This window comes from Manihot esculenta, chromosome 15 (assembly GCF_001659605.2).
Source record: "Manihot esculenta cultivar AM560-2 chromosome 15, M.esculenta_v8, whole genome shotgun sequence".
NCBI lineage: Eukaryota > Viridiplantae > Streptophyta > Magnoliopsida > Malpighiales > Euphorbiaceae > Manihot > Manihot esculenta.
In genome coordinates this window covers 9,810,686-9,837,997 of record NC_035175.2, presented here as the reverse complement: position 1 = coordinate 9,837,997, position 27,312 = coordinate 9,810,686, and the positions used below count along the sequence as shown (strand labels likewise).

General features: G+C 31.8%; 4 protein-coding genes across 7 annotated transcripts; 1 reads left to right on the top strand and 3 right to left on the bottom strand.

Annotated features, from left to right (window-relative positions):
* Nucleotides 1-4,590: 4,590 nt before the first annotated feature.
* LOC110600702 (KH domain-containing protein At4g18375) lies at nucleotides 4,591-10,340 on the bottom strand. Of its 3 annotated transcripts, none has more exons than XM_021737536.2 (8): nucleotides 10,216-10,340; nucleotides 9,001-9,610; nucleotides 8,108-8,602; nucleotides 7,500-7,739; nucleotides 7,141-7,407; nucleotides 6,061-6,119; nucleotides 5,871-5,967; nucleotides 4,591-5,142 (listed from the first exon to the last, which is right to left on the bottom strand). In XM_021737536.2, exons 2-8 carry the CDS (start codon nucleotides 9,586-9,588, stop codon nucleotides 5,011-5,013), a joined length of 1,878 nt encoding a protein of 625 aa, XP_021593228.1. In that variant the 5' UTR covers nucleotides 9,589-9,610; nucleotides 10,216-10,340; the 3' UTR covers nucleotides 4,591-5,010. The 3 variants fall into 3 exon arrangements, with proteins under 3 accessions (XP_021593228.1, XP_043806983.1, XP_021593229.1); XM_043951048.1 differs by having other exon boundaries at nucleotides 10,264-10,295; XM_021737537.2 differs by lacking the exons at nucleotides 4,591-5,142; nucleotides 10,216-10,340 and adding an exon at nucleotides 5,369-5,609 and having other exon boundaries at nucleotides 9,001-9,629.
* A 3,065-nt stretch (nucleotides 10,341-13,405) lies between these two features.
* LOC110601475 (senescence-specific cysteine protease SAG39) lies at nucleotides 13,406-14,784 on the top strand. The gene is made up of 2 exons (XM_021738624.2): nucleotides 13,406-13,923; nucleotides 14,007-14,784. Exons 1-2 carry the CDS (start codon nucleotides 13,491-13,493, stop codon nucleotides 14,597-14,599), a joined length of 1,026 nt encoding a protein of 341 aa, XP_021594316.1. The 5' UTR covers nucleotides 13,406-13,490; the 3' UTR covers nucleotides 14,600-14,784.
* A 626-nt stretch (nucleotides 14,785-15,410) lies between these two features.
* Nucleotides 15,411-19,845, bottom strand: LOC110602320 (vacuolar fusion protein CCZ1 homolog B). Of its 2 annotated transcripts, XM_021739809.2 has the most exons (10): nucleotides 19,541-19,845; nucleotides 19,343-19,436; nucleotides 19,069-19,252; nucleotides 18,931-18,972; nucleotides 18,717-18,826; nucleotides 17,680-17,775; nucleotides 17,026-17,484; nucleotides 16,430-16,585; nucleotides 15,862-16,091; nucleotides 15,411-15,756 (listed from the first exon to the last, which is right to left on the bottom strand). In XM_021739809.2, the coding sequence occupies exons 1-10, from the start codon at nucleotides 19,720-19,722 to the stop codon at nucleotides 15,726-15,728; spliced, it is 1,584 nt and encodes a 527-aa protein (XP_021595501.1). In that variant the 5' UTR covers nucleotides 19,723-19,845; the 3' UTR covers nucleotides 15,411-15,725. The 2 variants fall into 2 exon arrangements, with proteins under 2 accessions (XP_021595501.1, XP_021595502.1); XM_021739810.2 differs by lacking the exon at nucleotides 18,931-18,972 and having other exon boundaries at nucleotides 19,541-19,843.
* Nucleotides 19,846-21,431: 1,586 nt separating this feature from the next.
* Nucleotides 21,432-22,378, bottom strand: LOC110602730. The gene has a single exon (XM_021740325.2). The coding sequence runs from the start codon at nucleotides 22,314-22,316 to the stop codon at nucleotides 21,561-21,563; it is 756 nt and encodes a 251-aa protein (XP_021596017.1). The 5' UTR covers nucleotides 22,317-22,378; the 3' UTR covers nucleotides 21,432-21,560.
* Nucleotides 22,379-27,312: the final 4,934 nt, after the last annotated feature.

The window sequence follows — 27,312 nt, the reverse complement described above, 5'->3', positions numbered from 1 at the left end:
ATCTTTTCAATTTATTATAATTGAAACTAAAATGATTTAATTAAATTTAAAAAATTAATGACAAATTACAATATACTTTTTAAAATTTTATATTATTAAGAAAATATATAATCTTTAATTAAATTTTATATTAAAATTAAATATATTTTATATTTATTAGATGTAATATTAAAAATGTTATAAATATTTATTATAAATAAATTCATATTATAAAATATCATATGTAAATAATATATATTAAAATACTTATATTCAATATTATAAATTATTTATATATTTTTTACATTTTTAAAAATTTTACTTTTTATTAATTAAATTCTAAATAAAAAATTATATTATTTTAAATCGTAAAATTTTACTTCTTTATATTTTAAATAATATATACTATTATATAAAAATAAAAATAGAGTAAATAATAAAACTAATAAAAATATATTATTATTATAAAAAATATACATTTAAAAACTATTTTATTAATTGAATAAAATTTTAAATATTTTATTATAATTTATCATTAATTTTTTTAAATTCACTTGAAAAAAAATAATTTTATTATTTAAAATTAAAAATGTTAAATATAAGTATAAATTATTGTAAATATTTAAATTTTTTATTCAATACCCTTTAAATATATTTCTATTTTTAAAAAATTTAATAATTTAATCTTATTAAATCTATCCAACTGAAATCCCTTCCACTGATATTTGAAAATAGTATATTTTTCTCAATTTTATAATTTCACATGATTAAAAATGGGAAAAAAAATACATTAATTTTTTTTATCAAATAATTAATAAAGAACATTTAATAAAAGACGTTTATTTAAATAAAATAAAAAAAGATACAAAAAAAATTACGAAAACTAAACTATAGAATTTTAACACTACAAAAATATCTATAAAAAGTGCAAAAAGGAAATTTACACGAGTAGTTCGAGAATTGTGAATTTGGAAAAAATAATTAATAAAAAATAAATATTTCCTAAATCAAATAAAATTTAAACCATTTTCTTTATAATAAAACAAATTATTTTATAAATTTTGGCTTTGCATTAACATTCTAGACTTTAAATATATAAATTTTATTTATTTTTTGAAAGTATAACAAATAATAAAAAATTATTTTTAAAAAATAATTATCTTAATAAAATTTATTCCATATAAAACATTTTCCACACTACAATCAAACAATAAAAAAATAGATTTACTAAAAATACTAAACAGATCCTTTTTTTAAAACAATTTTCTGCAAAACAACTTAACCCTAATCCCACCCATTATAATGATCGAAAATATGTTTTCAGCAACCATAGTCTTGTTTTTTCAATGAAGCCGGAAGCTTATAAATATAATTATTCTAAATGCAGAATTTCAATATGACTATAAAAAGAAAAAATTACGGAGGCTCGTGCACATACCTCATTTTTAATGATTTAAAAATATAAAAAATATATTAAATTGATAGAAGGATAAAGTATTTTATCTGAAACATTAAAAAAAATCAGAATTAATAAATCGTAAGTTCATATTAAACATCTTTTTTGAAGAAAAAAAAAAGTTAATATGATGACAAGAAAGTTGAGTAAACGTATAAATCCATCTAGAATATTAAAAATCCTAAGATATTAATAGGGAAACGGCGCCCCCTTACACAGACCTGGGGGTTACACATCCACTTTGCTTCCAAAACCCAAATTCGGCTTTTCCTTTAGATCCTAAATGCCAGTTTTTATTTGTAGTTTCTCTTAAGCAATCAACTGAATTCCAGCATATGCAAAGGATAAATCTTCTTTCTACTAACATATGTTGCAAGTTTCAAACAGCTTTCTTCAGCAACCCATTATAATAAAACGGAAAGCAACGAAGAAAAAAAAAACAAGTAATAACGTCATCTGATGTTGCTAACTTTAAAAGAAATTTAAAAAAAAAATACAGCTCTAATGCTGCAACTACAGTTAGCAATCCGCCCCTTAAATGCATCCTTGTTTTTTAAACATACAAGAACTTTAGAGCAGAAAGAAATAAAATCATTAGCATTATCTACTCTTTTAATCATAACATCTGCCTTATTCATTAGTGCAACCATGAGAAGACATGAATGCAGAGAAAGAAATAAAGGGAAGAAAGAAACATGCATGCACACAAAGGAAAGGAAGGGGAGGGGGCGGGAATAGAAAGAGTGGAGGGGGAGACATTTAACATCATCATTTGACACAAAGCACAATATGTAAAAAACAAAAAATTAAAAAGAGTTCCTAACTTTGTCAACTGCTAATCAAGCATTAAGCGAATCCCACACTTCTCACCCAGGTCTATTACAACAGTTTACAGAACTGTCCACATCAACTACAAATTACAAAAGCAATCTCAATGCGATAAGAAAGAACACAACACTCCAAATGCAAAAGATCAACAATCCAAAACCACTTCAATGCAACAATCCTCCAGAACAAATATTTTCCCTCTTCTCATCCAATCTACTACACTATCTAATAGACATAGACTCCACCGCAACAGCATAAAGATATTAATACCCCTCTATTTACCAAATATTAACGATTGGTCAACACCCGCTCACATTGCAGTTAAAAGGAAGGGACAGGATTAATGAATTTTTCCAAGCTAATGGAGGATCAGGCAGACACACAAGCACAAATTCAGAGTCCTAATATGATAACAAGGAACTCACTTGACCTTAAAAGCTGTTTATTTAGAAGAGTCAAAAGCTTGAACCACCCAGTTCAACACTAACAACAAACTGACTCATCATAGGCATTGCAAGCACCAGAAAAGAATTTTCAACAAAAATGGGATCCACCTACCAACCCATAGGTCTATGAAGTTCAAAACATTGTGCTTTTGCATTGCATTTTTTTATGCGGAGAAGAGTTCTGATGTGTGATGTGTAATCCTTAATGGAACTGCAGCACAGAGACATTTCATAGAAATTTCTACTTAACCTAAAGATTTTCAATGTGAAAGAACTAGAACTAGATCATTTGAAAGTCAAGCATAGAAAAAGGAAAAGTGGATAGGAAGAGTGGATCATTTGGACAACTGCGTAACATATCAATGTTGATAACATTGTGCAGAACATGAAATAAAATTAGGGCCTCATGGTTCATTCCTCGAGCTAAATTGCCTGGATCACATTGAAATCCTAGAACAGGCAACGTTTAGCTTAGGACCACACTACTCATCATATTTGGTTTGGCATGACTACTGTCTTCAATGGTCGTGATGACATTGCCGAGGAACATCTTTATCAGAAATATTTTTGCTTATTTGGATCCCAGACTAGTAATCCACTTATTTATATGGAGAATTGCAGTTACAGAATGAAAGGTCGGGGGAAGACAGCTACCCTTCAATGTGAAGTCCACAATCAACAGGTCCCAAATGGACCAAAGCCGAAAAGAAAATATTCAGAGTTTTAGCAAGGACCACGTTTCACTGGGGTATTGACACTGAATGGCAACTGCCAATAAAAATAGGATATTGAAAGCAACTGCTGCTGAATCAGAGAAAGAGAGGGGGCAGCGGGGGAAGCACCCCAGTCTGATGACATCTAGATTGTGTTATATAAATGAAGTATTTAATGACACAATACAAATTTGATAGAAGGAAGAATTACCATAAACAGAGATGATCATACTTAAATGAAGGAGCCTTTTATGAGACATTGAAAATAATGAAAGGAATGGAATGCTCTTTTTTAACCCTACAGATGGAATTAATTTTGATGAGGGGCCCAATGTAAAGCTAAAATGACAATACGCTAAGAGAGCAACAAAGTTCAAAACATTAAACGTAAACAGAAAAGCGTAACAGGGTCAGCAGGGAAACTTATAATACTCGCTACAAGTAAATTATAATACCAAGGTTGAATATTAAACTTCGAAAGTTTTGCTGGCAATTGGCATGCTATTCTTCAATATGGACCCCCTAGAAGAAAGTAAAAAGAAGGCTCCATGACTCAGGTTATCACTAATATCAAGCTCAACTGAGTTTAAGATGTGACAATCTGAAATGCAACAGGAGCAGCAACATAATTGCTCCAAGGAAGATGAGGTGAAGCTGAGAATATCAATAACTATAGCAGTTCAAACCCAACAGTAAAGAAGAATGTTAATGCGATTTGCATTTGATGGAACACAACTTTTTTGAAAATGAAAATGATATTTGGGGGTAATATACCAGGATATTAAAAGTGTCAAAAACTTTCCTAACAGATTTTGACAGAGTATGTGCTGAATATCACATAACAAATTATGTGCAACTCAGCATCATATATATATTGAGGAAAGCATCGAAAGATACTCAAAAACTATATTGTGAATAGCAATTTAACGATTTAATCTCTGCAATATTCCCTTCATATAACAGAAAAAAGGATCAAGATTTTGAACTAAGAGCAGAATGAAGAAAGCCTGAGCTCCAGAGAGCCATCTCTACTTCATCATGAGAGGAAATGATTGGCTTTTGAAAGCTGTATCAGAAAAGCAAAAACCAGGAAATATCAAGTAGAGATTCAACATCAACGGCACAGCATCTCGAATCACTGAGAGAGATCTAATAACTAGAGATTGTCTGGCTCAAAAAACAACACATATTCATTAAGAGTTAGGCAACATGGTCACCGAAACACTTTCTGGTGTGATTATAAAATTAGAGAACAAATAATAATGGAAATAAGGTGGGCCCTACATGACAAGACCAGATAAAACAAAACGAGGGGAATGAAAGAACCTAAAAAGTTCTAGGATTTGCAGATTGAGGAATAGATCAAGCTACAAAGGCAGAAACCTATGCCCATGAAGATGAATCAGCAGTGAATCTCCCACACGATCTTGATCAGCAGCATTACGCAAGAAACAGGAGATCCAGTTGTAGAAGCCTAGAAAACGAAGCCCTCCAGATGGAAACCTAAAGAAACTAAGGACGACTTTGATGAAGACAATTCCAAGATATTAACTATTCACCTTGAAATACCAAGAGGTATTCTCAAAACTTAAGTGGCCATTATAAATGCCTGAATCAAGTTTTCTGCTGCACGCTTCTGCTCTGGCGTGCCGGATATATGAGCAATACGATCACCCCTAGCAGACTTGGCATCAGAGATCTCTATCATTGCTCCTGATATCTGAAATGGAAAACCGAAAAGGCAAGAATGTAATTTACAGGGGAAAAAAAAAGAGATAAATACGAGGCAAAAGATCTGGAACATCTCTTCCATTAACAAGAAAAAAAAACCCAGCAGAATCTATGTTTTTGCATTTGAAATTTGCCAAAAATGACCATTAGACCAAATGCTTGTTAGGCATCGTGAAGGAATAATATGCATCATTCCGCCTCACCAACAGGAATAACAAAATTTTGAATGAATTTTTATCAACTCAATATAGAGAAAAAAAAGGCAAGAGTAAATGGTCTGGTGGAACCAAATCAAAATGAAGGTGTTAACAATACACATGTAAATTATTCTTGGACTTCAATCGGCATCTCAATCACCATATCCAATAATTCACTGTCTTGAACACTAAACTAGTCTCATCCTGAATCTGAATGTAGTCCAGCGAATTTAGCTTTAAGAAAACCCACCTCTCAGTCCCCATATCCAATAATTCATCATTAAGGACATTGAATTAGTATCATCATGGAGCTGAACATAGTCTAAAAATTAGCTTTAAGAAAACCCACTAGATATAATTTTGGTTGGCTACACATTACCCCAACTGCTATAATAGGTTATATGAAGAAGAAAGACCCTGTGCAAACTGTGTTTTAACAATCAAAATGCATGCTATCTTTTCTAAAATCCCTAGAAGACTTATGAGTGTGCATGGCTAATGAGAAAAGACATGAACAAACCTTTCGAATGTTGGCTATATTTGCCCCTCCTTTACCCATAACTTTTCCAACAGCATTAGCAGGCACCAACATCTCTAAGGTTGAGGGTGGAGGAAACCTGCAAAAGTGCATAAAATCCGCTTGAATGAAGAGTATAGATGCCAAAACAAAAAATATTTTATCCCAAGAACTAAAAACAAAAAATACTAACCCTCCATACAGCTTAGATGATGAATATGAGGACATTGAACCATAGCCATTTTCTCCCATCTAAACAAAGAACAAATTAAATACAAAAACTAACAGAAGAGAAAGAAATAAAATAAAACAATATATTGAAGAGGAAAATAATTTCCACTAAAGCTGTAAACCATCATCAAATTTTCAATATAACAAAGAACATAAAGAGAAGGAACAACAACAACTAAGCCTTAACCACAAATTAGTTGTGTCAGCTATGTGGATCATTTTTCTGGCTAAATAGCTCTATTTGAGACCAATTCTGCACCAATGTTCATATATATATATATATAACCAAATACACACACACACTTTTGTGTCTCAAGGGGAAGGACTTCACACCTAAAAATTGTCTATCTGCTTGCTTTGATGTTGATATAGGGCAGGTCAGGGGTCTCAACCAAAAAAGGGTATCTCATACTCTCAGTGCACAAGCCTTCCAGTATTGCAGCATGAGGATGGTCAGATAGACATAACTTTCCCCTTGTATTAAAAGGAGGGTACTGTATTCTGAACCAATGATCTCCTTTCACCAAGGAGCAACTTTACTATTTTACACCAAGGCCCATCCTCTGTCAAGGTTTTAACTTTAACCTGTTCTAAAAACTAGTTCAATTTTGATCCATGTCAAGATTCAAAATATCATGAAAATTCAGATCTCCAAGCCTACTCAACAACCCAGTAGTACACCTAAAGAAATATTAGATAGGAGTTATGCATTCAATATTGGACCTTGCATCTCATAGAACAAATGAAAAAATTCTGGTTATGTAGACCCAAAACAAGAGAGATAAATCAAATATAAGAGAATACCACCATCATAATCACCTTGAGAATTCACTAGAAACAAATAGTAGCAGTAGTTTAACTTTAACAAAATCTTTGACACATCAAGACAGACAAAAAGGGATAGCTTTCATCAGTTCACAGATGAACTTTAGAACTCCCAAATGACAATACAAATACTAGAAAGTAACTCTAGACAGTAACTATCACAATTATGATGAAGATGAAACTAATGGAGGCAAAAATTGCCCAAACAGTGACATACCGACAAAGATCCATATCCATAGAGGCTGTTCGATGAAAGCAGGCCTAATCCACTGCCAGTTTCAGCCCTCTGATCATATGTCAGTGGAGCAACTGGTGGAACAGAAGGCAAGAGAGATGGTACTGGAATAGCAGCGCCACCTGAATATAAAGAATCAGCACCAACAGAAGTATTATGACTACCGTCTTTTTCTTTCAATACATCATCTCGAAGCCTCAAAACAATCTGGACAAGTGCATCTCTCACACTACCAACTTCTCCCAACACCTATACAAGTACAAGATCAGCCCAAGATAAATCTAAAAACAAAAAAGAAAGGTTTTAAAAAGAATAGATAGGATGAAGTTGAAAAATCAGACCTCAACAAGTTCATCATTAGAATCAGCACACTTAGGTTTCTGGCCTTTTGATATGCGTACATCAGCTTTGGTTCTCTTTCGAATTTCATTTACAATCGAACCACTTTTCCCAATAATGCACCCAATAACTTTAGAAGGAACGAGGAAACGAATGCTTACAGTATCATCATCTTCATCATTAATCTTCCCTTGGAGCAATAGAACAGCTTCAACTGCCATGGACTTCAAATCATCAGGCGACTGCAAAGAATGTGTTACTTACATCAGATGATCAACATCATGAGCGGAGTCCAAATTATAAGCAAAACACCATTTGGTATGAAATTTATTTCAAAGAAAATCCACATTATCACAAATATATTTGAAATAGCATATACTAAAAAAATGCATATGGTAAGTTTTAAGACTCAACTAAACTGAGTCCAGCTTAAAACAAAATATATGATCCATTTCTCATTACATCCTCCTTTGAAATAATAAAACAACCAAAAAAAAAGAAATTGGAATAAAAGGTCCATTCTCCACATTGTTTGAGCATTCATAACAATTTAAAAGAAAATGCCATTGAAAAGGAAATAAAGAACAAAGCAAGAAGAAAAGTAGCACACCTCTGTCGCAATCACTGTAATGATACACTCATCACGGTCGGCCTTGGTATCATCAACCTCAACACGAGCCCCACTAGTCTGCCTTATGCTTTTAATAGTACCGCCTCCTTTGCCAATTACACGACCAATCTTGTCAAAAGGGCATAACACTCGCATGATTAACTCCTCAGAGTGAGAGGCACTGCCAAAACTAGGAACTACAGGGAGGGTGGATGAATATACAGGCCACGAACTCCCTGTATCCCCATAACCCTGAAGTTCTGGCACATGTGCGGAGCCTAGTATCGGTGGGACAGATCTAGAAGGCACAATTGGATCTGCATTTGGATATAGTCCACCTGGTGGATAAATAGAGACATCTGATGGTATGATAATGCTTGGAGGAGCTTCAGGTACAGTTGTCTCAAGAGGAATTTCTTCCTTAGGATTGAATTTATACATAATTGCAGAAACAGCAAATAATGCTTTCTTGACAGCTTCTGATTCACCACTTATCTATTCACATGGGGAAAAAAAGAAACTCTTAAGCCCAATAAAGTTTATCCCCATAGTTTACAAGAAACAGAAGTGAGCTCCAAGCATCCAATGTTCTTTATTTTTTTTTTTTTTTTTGGGGGGGGGGGGGGGGTGAGAGGTCAGGACCATAATATACATGTCCATTATCCAATCAATGCAAAAGTTGTGACTCTGTTGCAATTTTTCTATTCAATTTGAATGTAACAAAAAAAAGTTACGTGATATATACCTAACTTAAGCCATGAGTATCCTACACACAACTACATAGGAGGAGGTCGCACATGGTTTGCTTGATGCACTAATTCCTTGTTAAAAATTAATAATTAATGGATTAATTAGTCCTGAATCAAAAAGGAATAAATGTCTTATAGACTAACCAGAATAAAGTTATCAAAGTCCATAGCACACGAGTGAGTTGGGTCTGAGGCATCCTTAGCAGTAACTTTGATATTTGTCCTTGTCTTACTTCTCAATTTCTTTATGGTCATTCCAGCCTTACCAATGATATTTGCAGACTGGCTAGAAGGGACAAGAATATGGCATTCCACCTTATCCTTCCATTTCTTGTCAGAATCAACAACAGATGCAACTGCATTTGAAATTGACGCATGAACTCTAATAAGAGCATCCTGAGCAGCACATAATGGCTCATGGTCATTGAACTCGTCATCAACCTCAACATCCTCCTTTTTCTTGACATAGCAATAGATTGTAATGACCCTATCCTTGGCACCAGGAAATGGATCCACCACCTTAACCTTTGCCCTTGTCTCTTGCCTAATTGAGTTTATGACCTTCCCATTTTTTCCAATAACACTTCCTATAACCTCATCTGGACACAAGATTCTGTAAACAACCAGTTCATCGTTAGCCCTTTCATCCTTGTCATTAACCCTTCTCTTCTGAGTCTTACCATCCCCATCATGATCTCTTTGTGGACGAGATCGCTTCCCACTCTCACCCATTTTTCCAAATATCAATGGCCAGCTGAGGACAAAAAACAAGTCTTGATGGAAACAAAAATAAATAAATAAATAAAAATAAACAAAGGCAAACAGTTAAAACACTTATGCTACTTAACATCGAATTAGTTTTCCAAATTATCCTTGATTTTGTAATGTTCATGCAGCGAGTATTAAAAAAGTTTCCAATAAATATTAATATCTTATATAAATAGGTAATTCTATTTAATTGGCCTCAAATTACAAGAATTTTATAATTAAATTTCTGTGAGAAATTATACAGATGCAGAAATCAGATTATATACAATTATACAACAATTCTAAAAGAAAAACTGAAGACGATATCGAACCATGATTACAATGAATTTATGAATAAAACCAAACTGAGCGAAATAAAAATTCAACTTGCTCATTTCAGCTAACTTTGGGCAAAATACTGCATAAACCCTTCAATTCCTTGTTAAATTCGCGGGAAAATATATAGGCAAATAAAAACCACAAATGGAAAAGAAAACGAGTTAGCAGTGAAACAGTAGAAGGAAACCCTAAACAAGAAAACATAAAAACAACAACATAATCTGAAGAGAAAAAGAAGGATTGAAGAAGTTGGCGATGAGATAAAGTTCGTACCGGAGAAAGACGACGATAGAAAAACCCTAAGCAAAGGAAAAGGCTTACGAGTGAGAGGCTTGTTTAAATTCGCAGTCCCAGTCCCAAGTGGAAATTTTTTAATTCCCCTTTATTTTTTCCTTTTAAGAGTTGCAATTTTTAACCGCCTGCCGACTGTAAATTGACTGTTTTTTTTTTATAAGTTTAATTAAGTATATGTATTTTTACTCAAATATTAAATAAACTTAATTTAAAATTTTAAATCGATTAAATTTATGTATTGTTATTAAAAATTAAATAAGTCGTTATTTAATATAATATTATTTTTTAATAATAAAAATATTTTTATATAATTAATTTATTTTTATAATTTTAAAAATTATTTATTATATTTATATATTTTTTAAAATTTTTATGATAATTAAAATATTAAATTTTTATATTTTAAATTATAAAAAATAATATTTTATTATTAAAAAAATAAAATTATATTAAATTAGAACTTATTTAATCTTTAATAAAAATACAGAAATTTAATTGATTCAAAATTTTAAATTAATCTTATTTACCCCTAAAGTGGAAGTAAAGAATTTATTTGGACTTTTTTTTTAACTTCTTTTCTTTAAAAATAAATTTAAAAACAAATTAAGGCATGTACCTGTTTATTTTTAAAATTTAATATTTAATTTCTATATTTTAATTCTATCAAATTAAAAATTATTATGTTTAATTGTTTTATAAATAACCATGAAAAAGTATATTATTTTTTAATTTTTAAGTTATGTTAAAATTAAAATTTATGCATCTTTAAAAAATAATTTAATCCTTATAATTTAATTTTATCAAATTAAAAAAATATATATATTTTTTCAGGGAGTGAATTTCAATTTCAGGAAATTAAAATATTAAAATTAAAATTTTAAATTTTAAAAATAAAATAATACATATTAATTATAACCTCTCTCTAATCTTGCTAAAAATAAATAGTAAAAGTTCCAAAGCATTATATTTAAAAAAAATCCCTAGAATTTAATCATCGTTTAATAATGGTCTCTATAATTTTAAAATATTCAATGCTTTACTAAAATGTTTAATCGGACGTTATCAACTAGAATTTATTTATTTATGCTAACAAATGGATATTTAAAAAGTGTATTAATTGGAAAATTCATACATTATATATTAAAAAGAATTGGATTTTTTTTTGTCACACTGGGTTGTTGTCTTTGGCTTTTGTGTTCCTTATTGAGGTGGAGTAACTGGAGTTTTCTGGTTCTTGGTTGTTTATGCTTCAGATGATTTTTCTTCTTCCTTCAATAACCGTGTTGTTCTCCTCATCAGCATTTTGTCCTTGGACGAGCTGGATCTCCTTCGAATTGGGCTAGAATTTTTCTTGTGAGCCTTTGGGTTAGAGTTGAGCTTTGTAAGCTTAGTCTGTTAAGTTTTTTCTAGTTTGAAGCCTTTTATTGTGACCGGGTATTTCTTAGCTAGACTTGTTCCTTTTGATATATATTTGACTTTAACCTTTTTTAATAAATTGCAATCTTAGAAAAAGGACATAAATTTTTAATCTTCAAATAAGTGCATTAATTAAATTTTGATCATTTTAATTAAAAAATATTATATTTAAATGTATAAAATGTTATATAATTTGATTTTTTTTAACTATAAAATATTTATATTTAAAAAGTGTAATCGATCAAAATAAAAGAAAACTCAAAACACAAACATTAAGAGTTCAAACCATTAAACTTACAGCCCAGCCCAGCCCAATTCATAGCTCACGCATCAATTAGAGTTATCGAAATCGTAAACACTACCTTCACATTCTCAGTGCTACTGCTAATTTGGTAAAGAAGAAGAGAAAGATATTTATTGCATACCTAAAAAATTATCCACAAAAAAATACAAGTTCAAAACCATAATCTAGATAGCGATAAAAGTAAGACCAACGATGAATAAACTATAAACTCATAACAATCTCATGCAATCGATTACGACCACTCATTGACAAACCAAACAATTAAAAGCCATCAGAAAGGAGGAAGTTTAAAACCTCGGTAACCGCACAATTGGAGGAGACGCTACAGAACTTAAAGATTTTTCAAAAGCATGACAATATTGATAGCTGGGTGAGTGGTACAGTTTCAAGTTATTAATATCATGATGGGAGAAGATTCTACAAATAGAAACTAAAAAATCCATAAAAATAAAAAATCAATAAATACTCAAAATCTCGATCTCCTCGAAATAAACTTTAATGTGGAAAGAAAATATATTTATATAATTAATAGAATATAAATTAATACTTAGTCCCTTAAAAGAATTAATGGAAAGTTAAAATATACTTTAGTACTTTTTATATTTATTTAAACCATTAAAAACATTAATTATGTAAATTAGTTCATTAATTTAACATTCAAATACATATATCCCTTCATTTTTTTTTAAATCCAAGATTTAAGTTCCCATCAACAAGATATAAGTAAACTCACTTATAAACTAAATAAATCTCTGGATTTGTACATCCTTGTTCTGGACATTTGTATTCAGGAAGTACTTGATTGGAAACCATCATGAAATCATACCATAGTTATAGACCAAAATACTAATTCCATGACTTAATCTATCATGTATGTATTAACTAACAGAATTATTTCATAGCATCATATATTTATCAATTACTAAATTAACATAGAAAATTTAATATTAATTTGATTTGCAGACAACATAGTACATTAAGTCTCCAAATTGAATGACATAGTTTAATGTTGTTTATAATTGATAAGATTCAAAAGTGGATTTGATACTTTGAGGACTGAATGCTCAAATGAAAAATTATACAGCAGCATCAGAAACAGTTCCGATTTAAGATATCTGTGTTTGAGTTAAATTTGAGGTCAATCGATGACATGGTAATGAACAAAGCAGGAGACAAACGAAACAGATATTGAAAACAGTAATATTATTTCTTTCTCTGCAAGTCCTTTTGCTCTTAAATTGTCTACTATGAACCAAATCAATTTTCAGGCAAGACATCTATCTTCACACATAAAGAAAAATCCTCGGAACAATACAGAAGCGACTCAAATCGATGCAGCGTCCACGGATGTAATTAACTTCCCCTGTCATTGTCATATGCGAATTGCCGGATTCACCAGGTAATCATCAGGAATTAATGCAGCATCAGGGACTATAAGTACCTCTAGTCTCAAAGAGATCATGATCATTCATAGTTCACACCCACACTCAGTGATATATCCTTCAAGAGCTTTTCTCTGTATTCGTTTGGTGCAATGGCTGTGCTACTTGGAAACAAACTAATCTTCGTGGCAGTTTCAGTAGTGGGGCTTTGGGCTTCCCTAGGCTGGTCTCGTTCATTCTTTGAAGCTTCCATGGAGGAGAGACATGAAATGTGGATGGCTCAATATGACCGTGCATATGCAGACAACACAGAGAAGGAGAAGCGCTTCAAGGTATTCAAGGAGAATGTGGAGCTCATTGAATCTTTCAATAAAGCTGGGAATAAGCCTTACAAGCTAGGGATCAGTGAATTTACAGACCTTACTAACGAGGAATTTCGTGCGTCGCGTAATGGATATAAGAGGCCATCTCCTCATAGGAGTTCATCCAAGTCATTCAGGTATGAAAATGTCACTGGAGTTGCATCGAGCCTGGATTGGAGAACCAAAGGTGCTGTTACCCCCATCAAAGACCAGGGTCAATGTGGTGAGTCGCATGAACTATTGTCACTTCAAATTGTATGCTAATTGAAACCTATGTTCTTATGTGAGGTGTATGCAAATTTGCAGGATGTTGTTGGGCTTTTTCTGCAGTGGCAGCAATGGAGGGGATCACAAAAATCTCAACTGGGAAATTGATCTCTCTTTCAGAACAAGAATTGGTTGATTGCGACACGAACGGAATGGACCAAGGTTGTGAGGGTGGCCTTATGGATGATGCCTTTGAATTTATTATCCAAAACAATGGCCTTACCACTGAAGCAAACTACCCCTACAAGGGAGTTGATGGAACTTGCAACTCCCAGAAAGAAGCAGATCATGCGGCCAAGATCACTGGTTATGAGGATGTGCCTGCCAACAATGAGGATGCACTATTAAAGGCAGTGGCAAACCAACCAGTCTCAGTCGCCATTGATGCTGGTGAATCTGCATTCCAGCATTACTCAAGTGGGGTATTCACAGGAGATTGTGGAACTGAATTAGATCATGGAGTTACTGTGGTGGGATACGGGACGAGTAATGATGGAACCAAGTATTGGCTAGTGAAGAACTCATGGGGAACTAGCTGGGGTGAGAATGGATACATAAGAATGGAAAGAGATGTCAATGCTAAGGAAGGCCTTTGTGGAATTGCTATGGAGCCTTCCTATCCAACTGCATAAATAATGGCTGAATCTTCTTTGTAGTTGCAATTTATGGATCTACGTATGATGGCTATTGATTCGGAAATTATGAAAAGGTTTATGGTTACTTCTTTGTAATTACGATTCAAGGAACCGAACAGTAACATCAAAATGAAAAAACTTAAAATTATTGGATATAAATTTTTCAGAATCTCAAAACTGGAGTGGAACAGATTTTCAGGAGTTTCTTCATCAGTCCTAAATCATATATGAGAATCGTAAATAAATAAAATAAAATATCTATAATATAATAATTAATAACAATATTGTAGAAAGCATAGCATAATTTTATTGAGAGCAAAAATATATATTATTATTCAGTGCTTAAAATTAATCATAATTAACAATTTAATTCTTTTCTTTTTCAAATTATTTTTTCTAGTCCCTCACTTTCGATTATCATAAATTATTATTTACTCCTTAAAGGTTATTAAATCTTTCTCACTAATCTCAACTTCGTTCAATCACTGCGTGAATCTTCATTAGGGTTTAAATAGGAACTTCCTCTCTTACTCCGTTTGGTTGCTGTGAACGATACAGAAAAATGAATTTCTATGTTGTCGTCCCCTATTCCCCGGCCAACGCCATTTACAATGATCAATTTAAAGCGCATGGACAATGACGCAAAGGAAGCGGTGGAGATATCCTCGAGGCTTGTATCTCGAGTGAAGAAGCTTCTCTTTCGTAGAACGCTGGACGTTTGTTCTTGGGCACCTTCCATTGCATTAACAAGCAAGGGGACGTCATTCTCCAAGATGCAGTAGCAACAATGATTGTTAATTGAGTTCAATTTCACTCAGAACCATAAAGGACATTCCTGCCTGGATTCATCACTAATATATATACACAAACTGAACACAAACGAATATTTGGTTCTGGAGTCTGGACCCAAGCATGAAAATAATCTGTACCATGCCTCTATACGTGTGAAACAATGAAAGAAAGAAACAAAAGCATCTTGACAAATATTCAAAAAAAAAAAAGGTGCCTAATCCAAATATGCTAGTCCAGAGCAGTTCCTCTGATGTGTAATCCTCATTATTTGCTTTTGCTGCACATGCAGTTTCTCTAATCCTAGTCAAATAGGGACCAACTACACGCGTCCCTAATCCAATGAGAAAGTGCCACCACAATACCTGTACGAAGCATTAAAAATAGAAAAGAAATTTTTCTAACATTCAGAAACTCATAAATTAATATAAGTTTTCCTTATTTAATAAAAGCAACAAGAAATTATCTACCTGTTGCTGAACTTCTCAACAGCATCAGAGGCATAGAGAAGTGTTTCGTTGGCTTTTTCTAGAACCATATAAAGCTCCTTCCCTCTGGTAGTATGAGCAATAACCCAAGCATTGTTTTTTGCTCTAATGCATATTTCCAAATCTTTCTCTTGTTCTGAACCATCCCTTTTAGCTCTACTCTTTATTGAATCTACCTCTTCTCTAAGCTTATTCATGGCAAGTAAAGATTCCTGCAATATGAACGCAAACTCTTCATCTAACAAGAAACACGGTTCTCAATGGAAAACCCAGAAGTAACATTCTAGAAAATGTTGCAAGCATGCAAGCCTTATGTTTGGCTGAGACCAGACTTTGAAGTTAAACCAGACAAACTTCTTAGAAAATGATACAGGCATCTTACATGAGATAAATATTGTAAATTGATCCTTAATAACAATACTAGATATAAGTTCTAACCATAAGTTGCCTCATTAGAAGAAAAAGGTATTTTATCAAATGCAGATGAGCCAGGGCACATAGAGCCCATGTTAAACCACCCAAACATGTATTTATCAAGAGGGGGATTTACCTTTGTAAGGGTTGTAACCTTTACTGGTGGAGAAGCCCTAGATACATTTCGATCATCATCCAGGAGCAAGTAACGATACCCGCTAACGTGATAAGCATTCTCACCACCCCATCCTTTTGATAGTTTCTCTTCAACTTTCAACATCTTAGCTGATGCCTACCACATCAGCCCAAAAGAGAAAATAAGAAACACATGAAGGATGGATAAACTTTCAACATGTAGACGTTAAAAGTTAAATAAAGCTACAATAAGAGCATAAGGCAGAATTTCCAAGTAGCTTGACCCTTCTCCTATACTAACAGTTAAAACTATTCCAGCATGGGCTATTCAAGTAATGCTGGGTAAAAAATTGCTTCAACTCTGTGCACTGTGCAACATCATTCTGACTTTCAAAAATCAGACAATCAAGCACAGCACAACTAATGAGATGACCTCATCTGTCACATGTCCAAGTCATTTAGCTATTCATGCTGCAACATATAACAAATGAATAGAGATGGTAGAATTTATTTATGTCCACGCATTGTGTAATGAATGTTGAAAGCAGAAAGAAGCAGGGCAAGCCAAATTAGTAATTTTTATAGGCACACACTTACATTTTCAAGAACTCGCTGCTTCACCAGGGAAACACCTTGCTCCCCATTAAGAATGGAGGAAACAGGAAGCAGAAGGATTAAGGTCAGACCTTTATACTGATAAGCACAGAGATACATTCTCTCCCCAGTCTGCCGAAGCCAAATTGTTGGGCTAGCTGTTATCAAGCTAGTGATATCTGTACCCCAAATATCAGTGATGAGAAAACCATCCTTCCCTTTAGCCCACCTGCCATGCTGTAAGGGTCTTTTAACATGGTAACTGTCATCTTGACCAGGAGAGTTATCATGTGAACGACAAAGATGTTCTGAAACAGAAGCAGATTGGGCCAGGGTAGACCCTGCAGCAACATGAGATGCAGTGCTTCCTTTGCGTAAGTAGGACCAGGAACTTACTCCAGAGGACAAAGCACGAGGAGTCAACCTTAGAACCGCATATGTAAATAAATTTATTGTGTCATCCTGACAAAAACAAGGCAATGAAAATGAGAATTTGGCCCAAAAAAGGTGCACAGCAATACCATTATTACATTTCAGTTGAAATGAACTCTATGTTAAACCTTGAGATTCAAATAAAACTTAAGATTAAAGACAACTGCAAATCATAAAAAATTGAAACCCATGAAAATCAAAAGGTATTTGGAGAATGAAACATACAGGAGAAACTGTTGTGGAGACAAGCAGGTCCTGAAAGAAAATCAGTGAATAGCAAGGGGCGGCCTCAGCACAAGACTCTATTACTCTGACAAGTGACTGCCAAAATAACATGTAATCATTAACATTGAACAACCCTTCTACTCACAGGCAAAACATGAAATTTCTGTATTCTGTATAGTAGATAACATTGAACTTCATTCAAGAAATGATCTCCAGTGCGCCCCTCTTAATTACAAGAAAGAAAATGAAAGCCTATATAGATAATTAAAAAGGTGAATATTGACATAAAAAACAGTAATATAAGATGGACTATGGCACTATCACAGTATTCGACACTAAAACTGGGTAGAAGAAGATACGTGAAATAGTTCGTATTATATGTGATAACACAATGGGGAAACAGATCATATCTACTACAAAATTCAAGATCGCTAGTGAGTTATGTTTTATTTATTTAAGTTTGCTATCATTTGATCCATAGACATAAGAGATAAATGATTTAATGACTATCAAGCATGCTCATTTAAACAAGCCAGGCACCACTCCCTAACAAAATGATGATAACAACAAAAGAAAAGAAAAGGCCAATACATTAAATTAACATATCGTAAACATTGTAATAACCAGTAATATTGACTAAATTTCGCCCACTACTTCAGCATACCCTGATACAAGGGCAGAAAAAGACTTGTTAAGCCTTAGATACTATCATTTATCAGTCAAATAGTGCACATCTGATAAAAGAAAACCCAACACCAACCTGAAAAATACCAAACCATATATATTTTTAAGCAGTTTCCAGAGTAATCCTACAGATGGCCTTAAAGCCAAATGGCTGCATTCCTTCCCCCAAATGTGGGAGGGTCAGATTGCAGGGCAGATACTAAATAGGTGCTGAGCACACTTCCATAAGTGGAAACATAAAGAAGTAATAAGAAAATTTTAAGACAGATTTAAATAGCCTATTCTGGCAAAATGGCAATGAGCTTTGGCGTTTCCCATGTATATGATCATTGAAAACTTTTCTAAAGGAAAACCTGAACTTCAATTGCAGCTTCTCTTCCAACAGTCAACATCTGTACAGTTCCACGCTCCGTTAAACAGTCGCGAAATGATGGTAATTGGAGTTTCTTCCCAACAAGAAAATCTGTCCCAAAGATAAAGGTTACAGGTAAGGTACTACAAGAAACAGCAACACTTTGGTGGCTCAAATCCAATGGAAATCATTTGATAAAGCAACTTCAGCATTACCGCAGCAGCAGTAGTTTTCCAATGAAGACCACATTTGACATGCTGACAATTAATGACTTACAATGAAACAATTTGAATCAAAGACAGAAAATTGGATTTAAAGCAACTCTAATTGGCAAAGAACTGTGTAAGCCTTACCACTTAGATAATCCATTATGAAAGGGTAAAGATGAGATCGAATTACTCCTCCACTAGGTTCTCTCTCAAGCATTGCTCTTATGGACCCATTAAACATCATGAAAAGAGAGTGAACTTCCTTGAGAACCTCTCGCAATGCATCTATCCGCCATATGACTTCCAGCCCCTTACTTTTCTCCACTACCTATAGAAAGGTTAATCAACAGCTAAAACTAATCAATTTCACTAAATTCAGAATCAACCCACGTTGACTTACAAGAGGAGAATATCATACCATCACCATCCAGATATCCGGCTCTGCCTCGTAAAAGACATGAGAATGCCTCTCTGCTTCTATGACCTCACAAGGTGCTTCTGGAGAGAAAATTCTGCGTATAATTCAATGTTCAACCGATACATTACAACAAACTTTGGGGGAAAAAAAAGAGAGAAATTTGCGATCGAATAATTGGGCTCTAAAATAGGAACTGACCTTGTAAAAGTGATGAGTCCTTCACTGAGGCCTATGACAGAAAGTTGGGTAGAGAAGGGCAAATCAGCAGGGAAAAAGAAAAGGATCTTGTCCAGCTCCTGCCCTTCAAGTTGCCCCCTTCTCAAATCAAACACGCAAAGTTGCATACCTTCATTGGAAGTGTTAGCGGAGGCCAAACCCATAATTTGAAATATTAGAATGCTCCAGAATTCGAAGATTCAATGGCTAAACAGCAATGGAGTGTAGGGGATTCAGATTGAAGACGTTCGAGAAAGAAAGCCAAAAAAAGAAACGTTTCAATAGAAAGAAAATGGAAGGAAAGAAACCTTTTAGCCCATTATCATGATGGACTTTTAGTATTATGACACTGTTTAGTGGGCTTGGCTCTGATCCACCACTTCATTCCTTCTTCTCTTTTGATTACTTCAGGTTAAAAAAAAAAAAAATCAGATTGTTTTTGCATGGTCAAAAATTTAATTACATTATGATATAACAAATGTAACATTAGGGTCTTATAGCAACCGGATTATGGTTTTAAAACAGTAGAAACATGGAACATAGATATAATTCAATATAAAAAAGAAGCTAACAAGAGTCTGTTATTAAAAAAAAAAAAAAAGATCAATCATGTGTTTCAGATTTTTTTTTTTTCAAGAAAGAGATTAATTTTGACGTTGGATCGAAATCAAGTTTTAATGGACGCAATACTATAATAATAAAATTAATTTAACTGAAGGTAAACTTATCTATCATATTTTTTTAAGAAACTAATCCTATTATTAATTAAGCAATACTATAAACCTGTAAACTTTTTAAAAATGTCAGTTTAGTTAAATTATCATATATATTATCAATTACTTACATTTCATGTTATTGATCCACAAGCCTGAAAATATTGATGAGATATTAAAAGAAATCTAAGAAAAATAATAAAAAAAATGGAAGGAACTTTTAAAACTTTATTTTAAAAAAGAAAATTCATTTTGAAGGAAAAAAGCTTAAACAGTCAAATAATTTTTGAATTCATTTTCTACTTGAATCAAAATATTTAATCTAAATTATTTAGTAATTTCATATTAGCTATTATATATAATTTTAATTTTACATAAATCGCCGATGTACAACGTTCCACATCAAGTAAGCAGCTGACTTTCACACTCTCCCCATTAAATTTGCGACGTTATCATTGCAACTGAATTACTGAATTGGATACGATTGCTAAGTCAGAACTAAATTCTTAGATATTGTGATACGCTAATACTTCGGGCAACTCCACCTCATTTCACACGGATAGTCCTTTTCTCGTAGGTTCATTATCTCTGCATAATTTTTCTGACTTATGGTGGTTTTAATACCAATTGAAACAGTCATGTCCAAACTGATCCAAATAATTTTTATACTCACTCTCTACCTGCTTCAAAATAGCTAATTCAAATTATTTAATAATTTCGTGCTAACTATTATATATAATTTTAAATTTTCATAAACCGCTAAAGCGAGACGTTTTGCATCAAACAAGCAGCTCGCTTTCACAGAAGCTCAAAGCAAGAAGACATAAGTTGCTGAAAGATCCGAGACCTGCTTTGTCTTGAATCAAGTAAGGATTGAAAATATCTAGTGGTTACAGTTATAATACAATCAAAAAAAAATTATTAATTGTCTTTAAGTTTAAAAAAAATATATTATAGATTTCCGATCAACAAATAGCTAAAAATAATATATTAAAATTTAAAAATTCATTTTACCTGAAATATAGAACAAACGATCAAATTGAGGATTAACAAAATGAAATTATCGACAAAGATATTGTCTCCACACAAAAGTCTAAAGTATTTATACTATAATAATATCATAAAAAAGATAGATCTAGTGGAAGACATAAACCGAGACATATCTAAAAGACACAGTAAAATGTCTTGAATATACATATATAGAAAATTTCTCTAATATGGTTTTCTAGCTAGCTATAGTCTATGACCTGTTCCATCGATGGAACTCGAATTCACCTGCTTGAATTAATCTAGTAAACATCTCTCTGAAGCCGAATTTGCCTATTGAATCTTTGAATAAACTCCTCAACTCTTCTGTTTAATTCTTCGTTGGACATTTTTGCATACTCATCATTTTTATTTTCTTCTCCATCTACAACGTTGGGTGGTGAGTCATGTAATATATCATCTGTTTCTATTCTTCTAATGCTGTTCTTGCTCTCATCAATCACTACCCTTTTACAGATATCTGATTTACTACGTCGGAATGTTTTCGCCTGGACCTGCTTCTTTTTACAACTTCCACTAATATAGTCTTGTTCCAGACAACTTCCAGGCTTCTTATAGTTCCCTTGGAAGCTGGTGAGAGAACTTGTCCTCTGAGGGATTGTTACTTTGCTCTTCTCCCACAAGTCCTCGACATGTTCTTCAGGAATGCATGTCTTGATGATCTCTGAGTAGTGCTGTGGATAGCAGGATGGAGCACTTGTTTGCCTTCTGATTATGTAATCCTGGTAAAGCTCATGTTGCTTAGTGGAGGAAGAGAACGCACCATAATCTACGAGAATGATAATAATAAGAGTGTTGGAAATGAAGAACCAAAACTTGGAGTTTTTGAATAGCTCTGAAGGGGAGAGGTTGAAAATATAGAAGATGGAGATGTAAAGGAAAATAGAGAAAACGAAAGCAATGAAGGAGATGCCCTTGGCTTTTTGTGGGTAGTGAGCTTTGGATTTGTAAGGACTGATCACTGAATTTTGCACAAAAATTGGAGTTGGTTTTTCCATTTTAATTTGAGAGAAGGTGGCTGAGAGAGAATGGAGGATTTTTGCTTATTAATTAGCAAGGTGGTTGGTGAAGCTTTCAAGCTCAAAGCTAGCTAGGGTTTTTATAAATGGGCAAAATTAAAGAATGGCAGACAAATAATTGACCCTTTGTAATTACAAATACACCCTCCTTTGTATTCTACTTTACCCTTTTGACCATCATACTGCAAATGACTACTTGGGAGAAATATTTTGATTATTTCCAAAAAAATGCCAATTTTAAGCTTTCTTATAATTGTATCATAAAATATTAATAAATTATTTATTGAAATATAAAATGTGTCTTAATTGCATGTGAAAAACAGCATATATGTTTTGAGTAGATGAATAATTTTTCAAATAAATAAAAACTATTCAATTTGACGTGAAACTATATTATTGTGCCAGCTGCCATACAATAGAAGTCAAGCAGCAATGCCACGTCATCATAAAATTACAGCTCATCCAATGACACTTGGCATCATAGACTTAATGCTTTTATAAATGAGTCATTTTCAAAAATTTTAGACCACTCATACACATTTATAGTTTAATTCCTAAGTAAACTGTGTGTCCAAAAGACATTAGTTTCAAGCCATCAAATTATAATAAAAAATATAAATAAATCAAATCAGATCAATTTAAAGTAAACTAAAATTACATAAAATAATTACTATTCTATCTAGCTAGGGTTTCCAATTAAGTTATGATTGCTGGTGAATGATTAAGCAATTATTTCCATGGAAACTTTCCAGTTGAATAATTTAATTAAAAAATTTTAAATTCTATAATTTATCTTTTCATCATTGGAGTTTTTTGTTCCATGATGAGCATGTATCAAATTTACAAAAATAACGAGGAAATGGATTCATTTTATTACAAGATTAATATTTATGTGATAAATGGTTGACAGTTATGGATGTGTTTAAACTTATTTATTATTAAAAAATTTTATCAAAATTATTAAATTCAGTGTTCCAATCTATGTTAACTCTTTGTTCTTACACATGTACCATGAATTTACAGCAAGGACCCTTGAATGGTCAGCCTTTCTCGGATGCAGCCGCCATCTGTTGGGTCCCAACTCATATATCTGGGCAACTGCCACGTGTAGCTGACATTCACAGCATGTATACTGAGAAGATATATACAATTATTTCAATTTAATGACTACAATAGCGCGAGATTTGCACTTAATCATAATGTAGTGAATCATCAGCATAATTAATTTAATAAATAATTAAATTAATTTGCTTACTTGTGCTTGAATTCCACTTTCTGTGTTTTGAAGATTTTCAATTTAGATTTTAGATATTATTATTATTAACAAGTTAATTTTTATATTTTAAAAATCTATTAAAATGTTTTTTTTTATTAATAAAATAATTTTTTATTTTTTTTCATTAAAAATAGATAAACGATGAGAGAAAAAAATTTTAAAATCTAATTTTACCCTCAAATAAAATCCTTTATTTAGTCTTGAATATTGTTATTATTGACAAGTCAGTTCTTATATTTTTAAAAATTTATTAAAATATTTTTTTTTTCATATCTATTAAAATGTCTTTATCTTTTCTTATATCTATTAAAATATTCTTATCATTTCCTTCCGTCAACGAAATAGTCTCTCCTCCTCTCCTTTTTAAAAAAAAAAAGAAAAAAAAAGAGAAGATAATGATGATGAAAAAAAAGAAAAAGAAGAAAAAAGAGGAGAATATGAAGATGATGATAAAGAAAAAGAAGAAAAAGAATCATCTCCTCCTCCTCAAAAAAGAATAATAGAAAGAAAAATTGAAAAAGAAGAAGCAAAGAAAAAGAAGGAGGAGAAAGAGAAAAATAATGGGATAATTTAATTTTTTACTGTATTTTTAACAGTAAAAATAGACGGAATGACTATTTTGTTGATTGAGATAAAAGATAAGAACATTTTAATAGGTTTCTGAAAATATAAGGACTGACTTATTAATAATGACAATATATAAGAATTAAATTGTAAATTTTCTTTTTATTTTTATAACTTTGTTGATGACTTGTTAATTATTTAATAATAAGGTAAGGGAACAATGAGGTGGAAGATTGAATGGCAATTGCTAATTGGTTACATCCTTTCTCTCCTCTCTATATTGCGTGATGGGATTGTAAAAAGGATAATGAATTAATACAATAATCAAGTTAATGTAAAAGACTTTTGTAGTAACGAAAGGAACACTCCAAAGACACCAAGACATGGATGAGTTACGTGTGATCATTTTAATAATTTTAGTCACGTAAGACATGGCTAAATTTATGGCGCTCCTTTAAAGATTTTGTGGGAAGTAAGAGATACTCCCTCTTATAAGCAAATTAATATATTGATTAATAAATATTAAAATGAGTGATTTAATAAAAAATAAAAAAATTTGACTTTGTAAGAAAATTTATTTCAAATCAGGGGTATATCATTAAGTTAAATTATTCAGATTTAACTTATACTAAAAGTTAATTAAGGAGAGAAATACTTAAATCTGAAACATATTATTTCTGTTTCAAATCGATATAAGATTCAATATATCTCTTATTTTTAAAAATAAATTATATTAGAGCGTGATATAATTACGGGATGTCCAATATTGATAGAAAAATTCTAATATTATGTTAAATTTGAATCAGTGTAATTCACTCTAAAAATTAATTTAAAAAATAAAAATAATTAAATTTTTTATAGGCGCATATTAGTTCTATCTAAAATTGTATAAAATTGTATAATTATTATCTCTAAATAGTGAGATAGGATGGTATAATTTCATTTTTTTTTAATTAAAAATTTCAAGTTTGAATTCTAAATATGAAATAGAAAGTGTTTTGCTTTTAATAAATATTTAATGAAAAGATATTTAAATAAATTCTAAAAATATAGTAGGATAGAAAATATAGATAATTTTGAGAGTATGAAAAGGTAAAAATTGAGATTCGAAAATGAAATAAATGTCATTGGTAACAATATATTGGAGTAAATTCTACAGTAATTGAGAGAATATCTGAATTTATATGAAAAAACTAAGGGTGTGATATGCATTTCTTAAGTTATTTATAAATTTTTACATTCTCGAAATATGCTTAGAAACTAATTGTTTATAACAATTATAGGGGGTTAAAATTGTAATTTATAATTAAAATTAAAAAATTAGTTTTTCTTTAAAATTTACAGCATTTAGATGATTTCTTTAAAAAAAAAAAAAACTCATTATGAATTTATCCATTTAAAATATAGATAAATTAATCTATATATAAAAAAAATCAGATTAAATCACTTGTATTTGTTTTGAATCCATTATGAATTTATCCATTTAACAATTTCCCTATAACTATTACTGATATAAATCAGAAGGTGATAATCGGTATTTATTTAATTTAATTTTAAAATTTGGAGAGTTTGATATATGTTTTAAAATAATAAAAAGAAAGAGAATAATTGGTTAGGGCCTGAGAGAGGTAATTTATAATTAGTGATAAAGGCTGGAGTGTCCGAAGCTTGGGCCACGTTTCTTCAAGTTGGTAAGGTTCGTTGAAGTACAAGCCCAATTAAAAGTCCAATGACCAGGGAATTTCTTTTGCCAACGCTTATGAATCCAAAACCCTCCACCACTTGCATCAAGTAAATTGAATATCTTTAAAAACAGAACAATCCTGAGATCATCGCCGATGCTTACGACGCAATTATGATGAAAATTATCTTTATTAAGTAGTTGGCTGAATAAAATAATATTAATAGTTGGAAATTTTCTAATGTGATATATATTCCAGCCCACATAATTGGAAAATACCATCATTAATAATGAAATTATCCCCATTTCTACTCATAAAAATCAATAAACTATAGTCTATGTCTTATTTATATTCCTTCTAACTTACCCAATTAGATTTGTAAGTTAGACTATGTCAAAAAGAGTGTTACATTCTCCTACGTAATCTAATCCAAGCAATATAAATTGTTTAATTTAATAATTATTAATAAATTAATTATTTTTAAAACTATTAATATTAAAATAAGTTATTATAAATATTGATTTTTGATTGGCTTATCATGCTATTTCATATCATAATGTGGTATTAATGCTTCTATGGCTGAACATTGTGGGGTGGCGAAGACAGGCCAAATCTCCATCAGCCGAAAACACAGTTGTCGCCTCATGTCCATACCCACAAGCATGTGGAGCTCCATCTGCCAATCAATCTAGAGTTTGGGCTATCTCAATTTCCAGCTTCAAACTCAAACTCCTCTATACATCAGAACACAAGACCTATTTTTTCTTTCTATGTACTCTCTTATTAATTAATATTCGCATTAAACAGATTCATAACGTGTAAACTATTTTTTCTAAATTTTAAAATTATTTCATATATGATATTATTTCTAAATTTTAAAATTATTTCATATATGATATTATGAAATCCAAAATAGTAGGGTTTACGGTAGTTGTATAAACTTAGATATAAAAAAGGGTATTTCTCTCTTTTTATGGCCTCTCTACCGTCTGTTTCCGTCACACAGATCCGTACGTACAGAAGTATCAAACTCACTCTCTATACCAGACGGCTATTTAATTTTTCTCAACGTGCATACAGATAGAACCGTGAAATGATTGGACTTGCTATCCTTCATCATGTCACATTACCGGACTAAATTTTTTCCTACTGAATTCGAACTTACATGTAACCCGATTTATTCCGCGAATTTGAATCAGAACTGAAAATATTGAACCGCACTTTCATTGAGGATTTTGGGAGCTTTTGGACTTGATTCAATTTTTAAGTTGGCCTTCTCTCGAATAACAGCGACTCGACGATCATCATATTTAAAATTTAAAATTAAAATTTTAAATTAAAAAAACGTCGTGCCATCCCATTATATCTTTGGAAGATTAGAAACCTAAATTGGATTTATTATTTGATCTTATAAATTGGATTATTGTATCAATTAGCATCCAAAATATGAAAA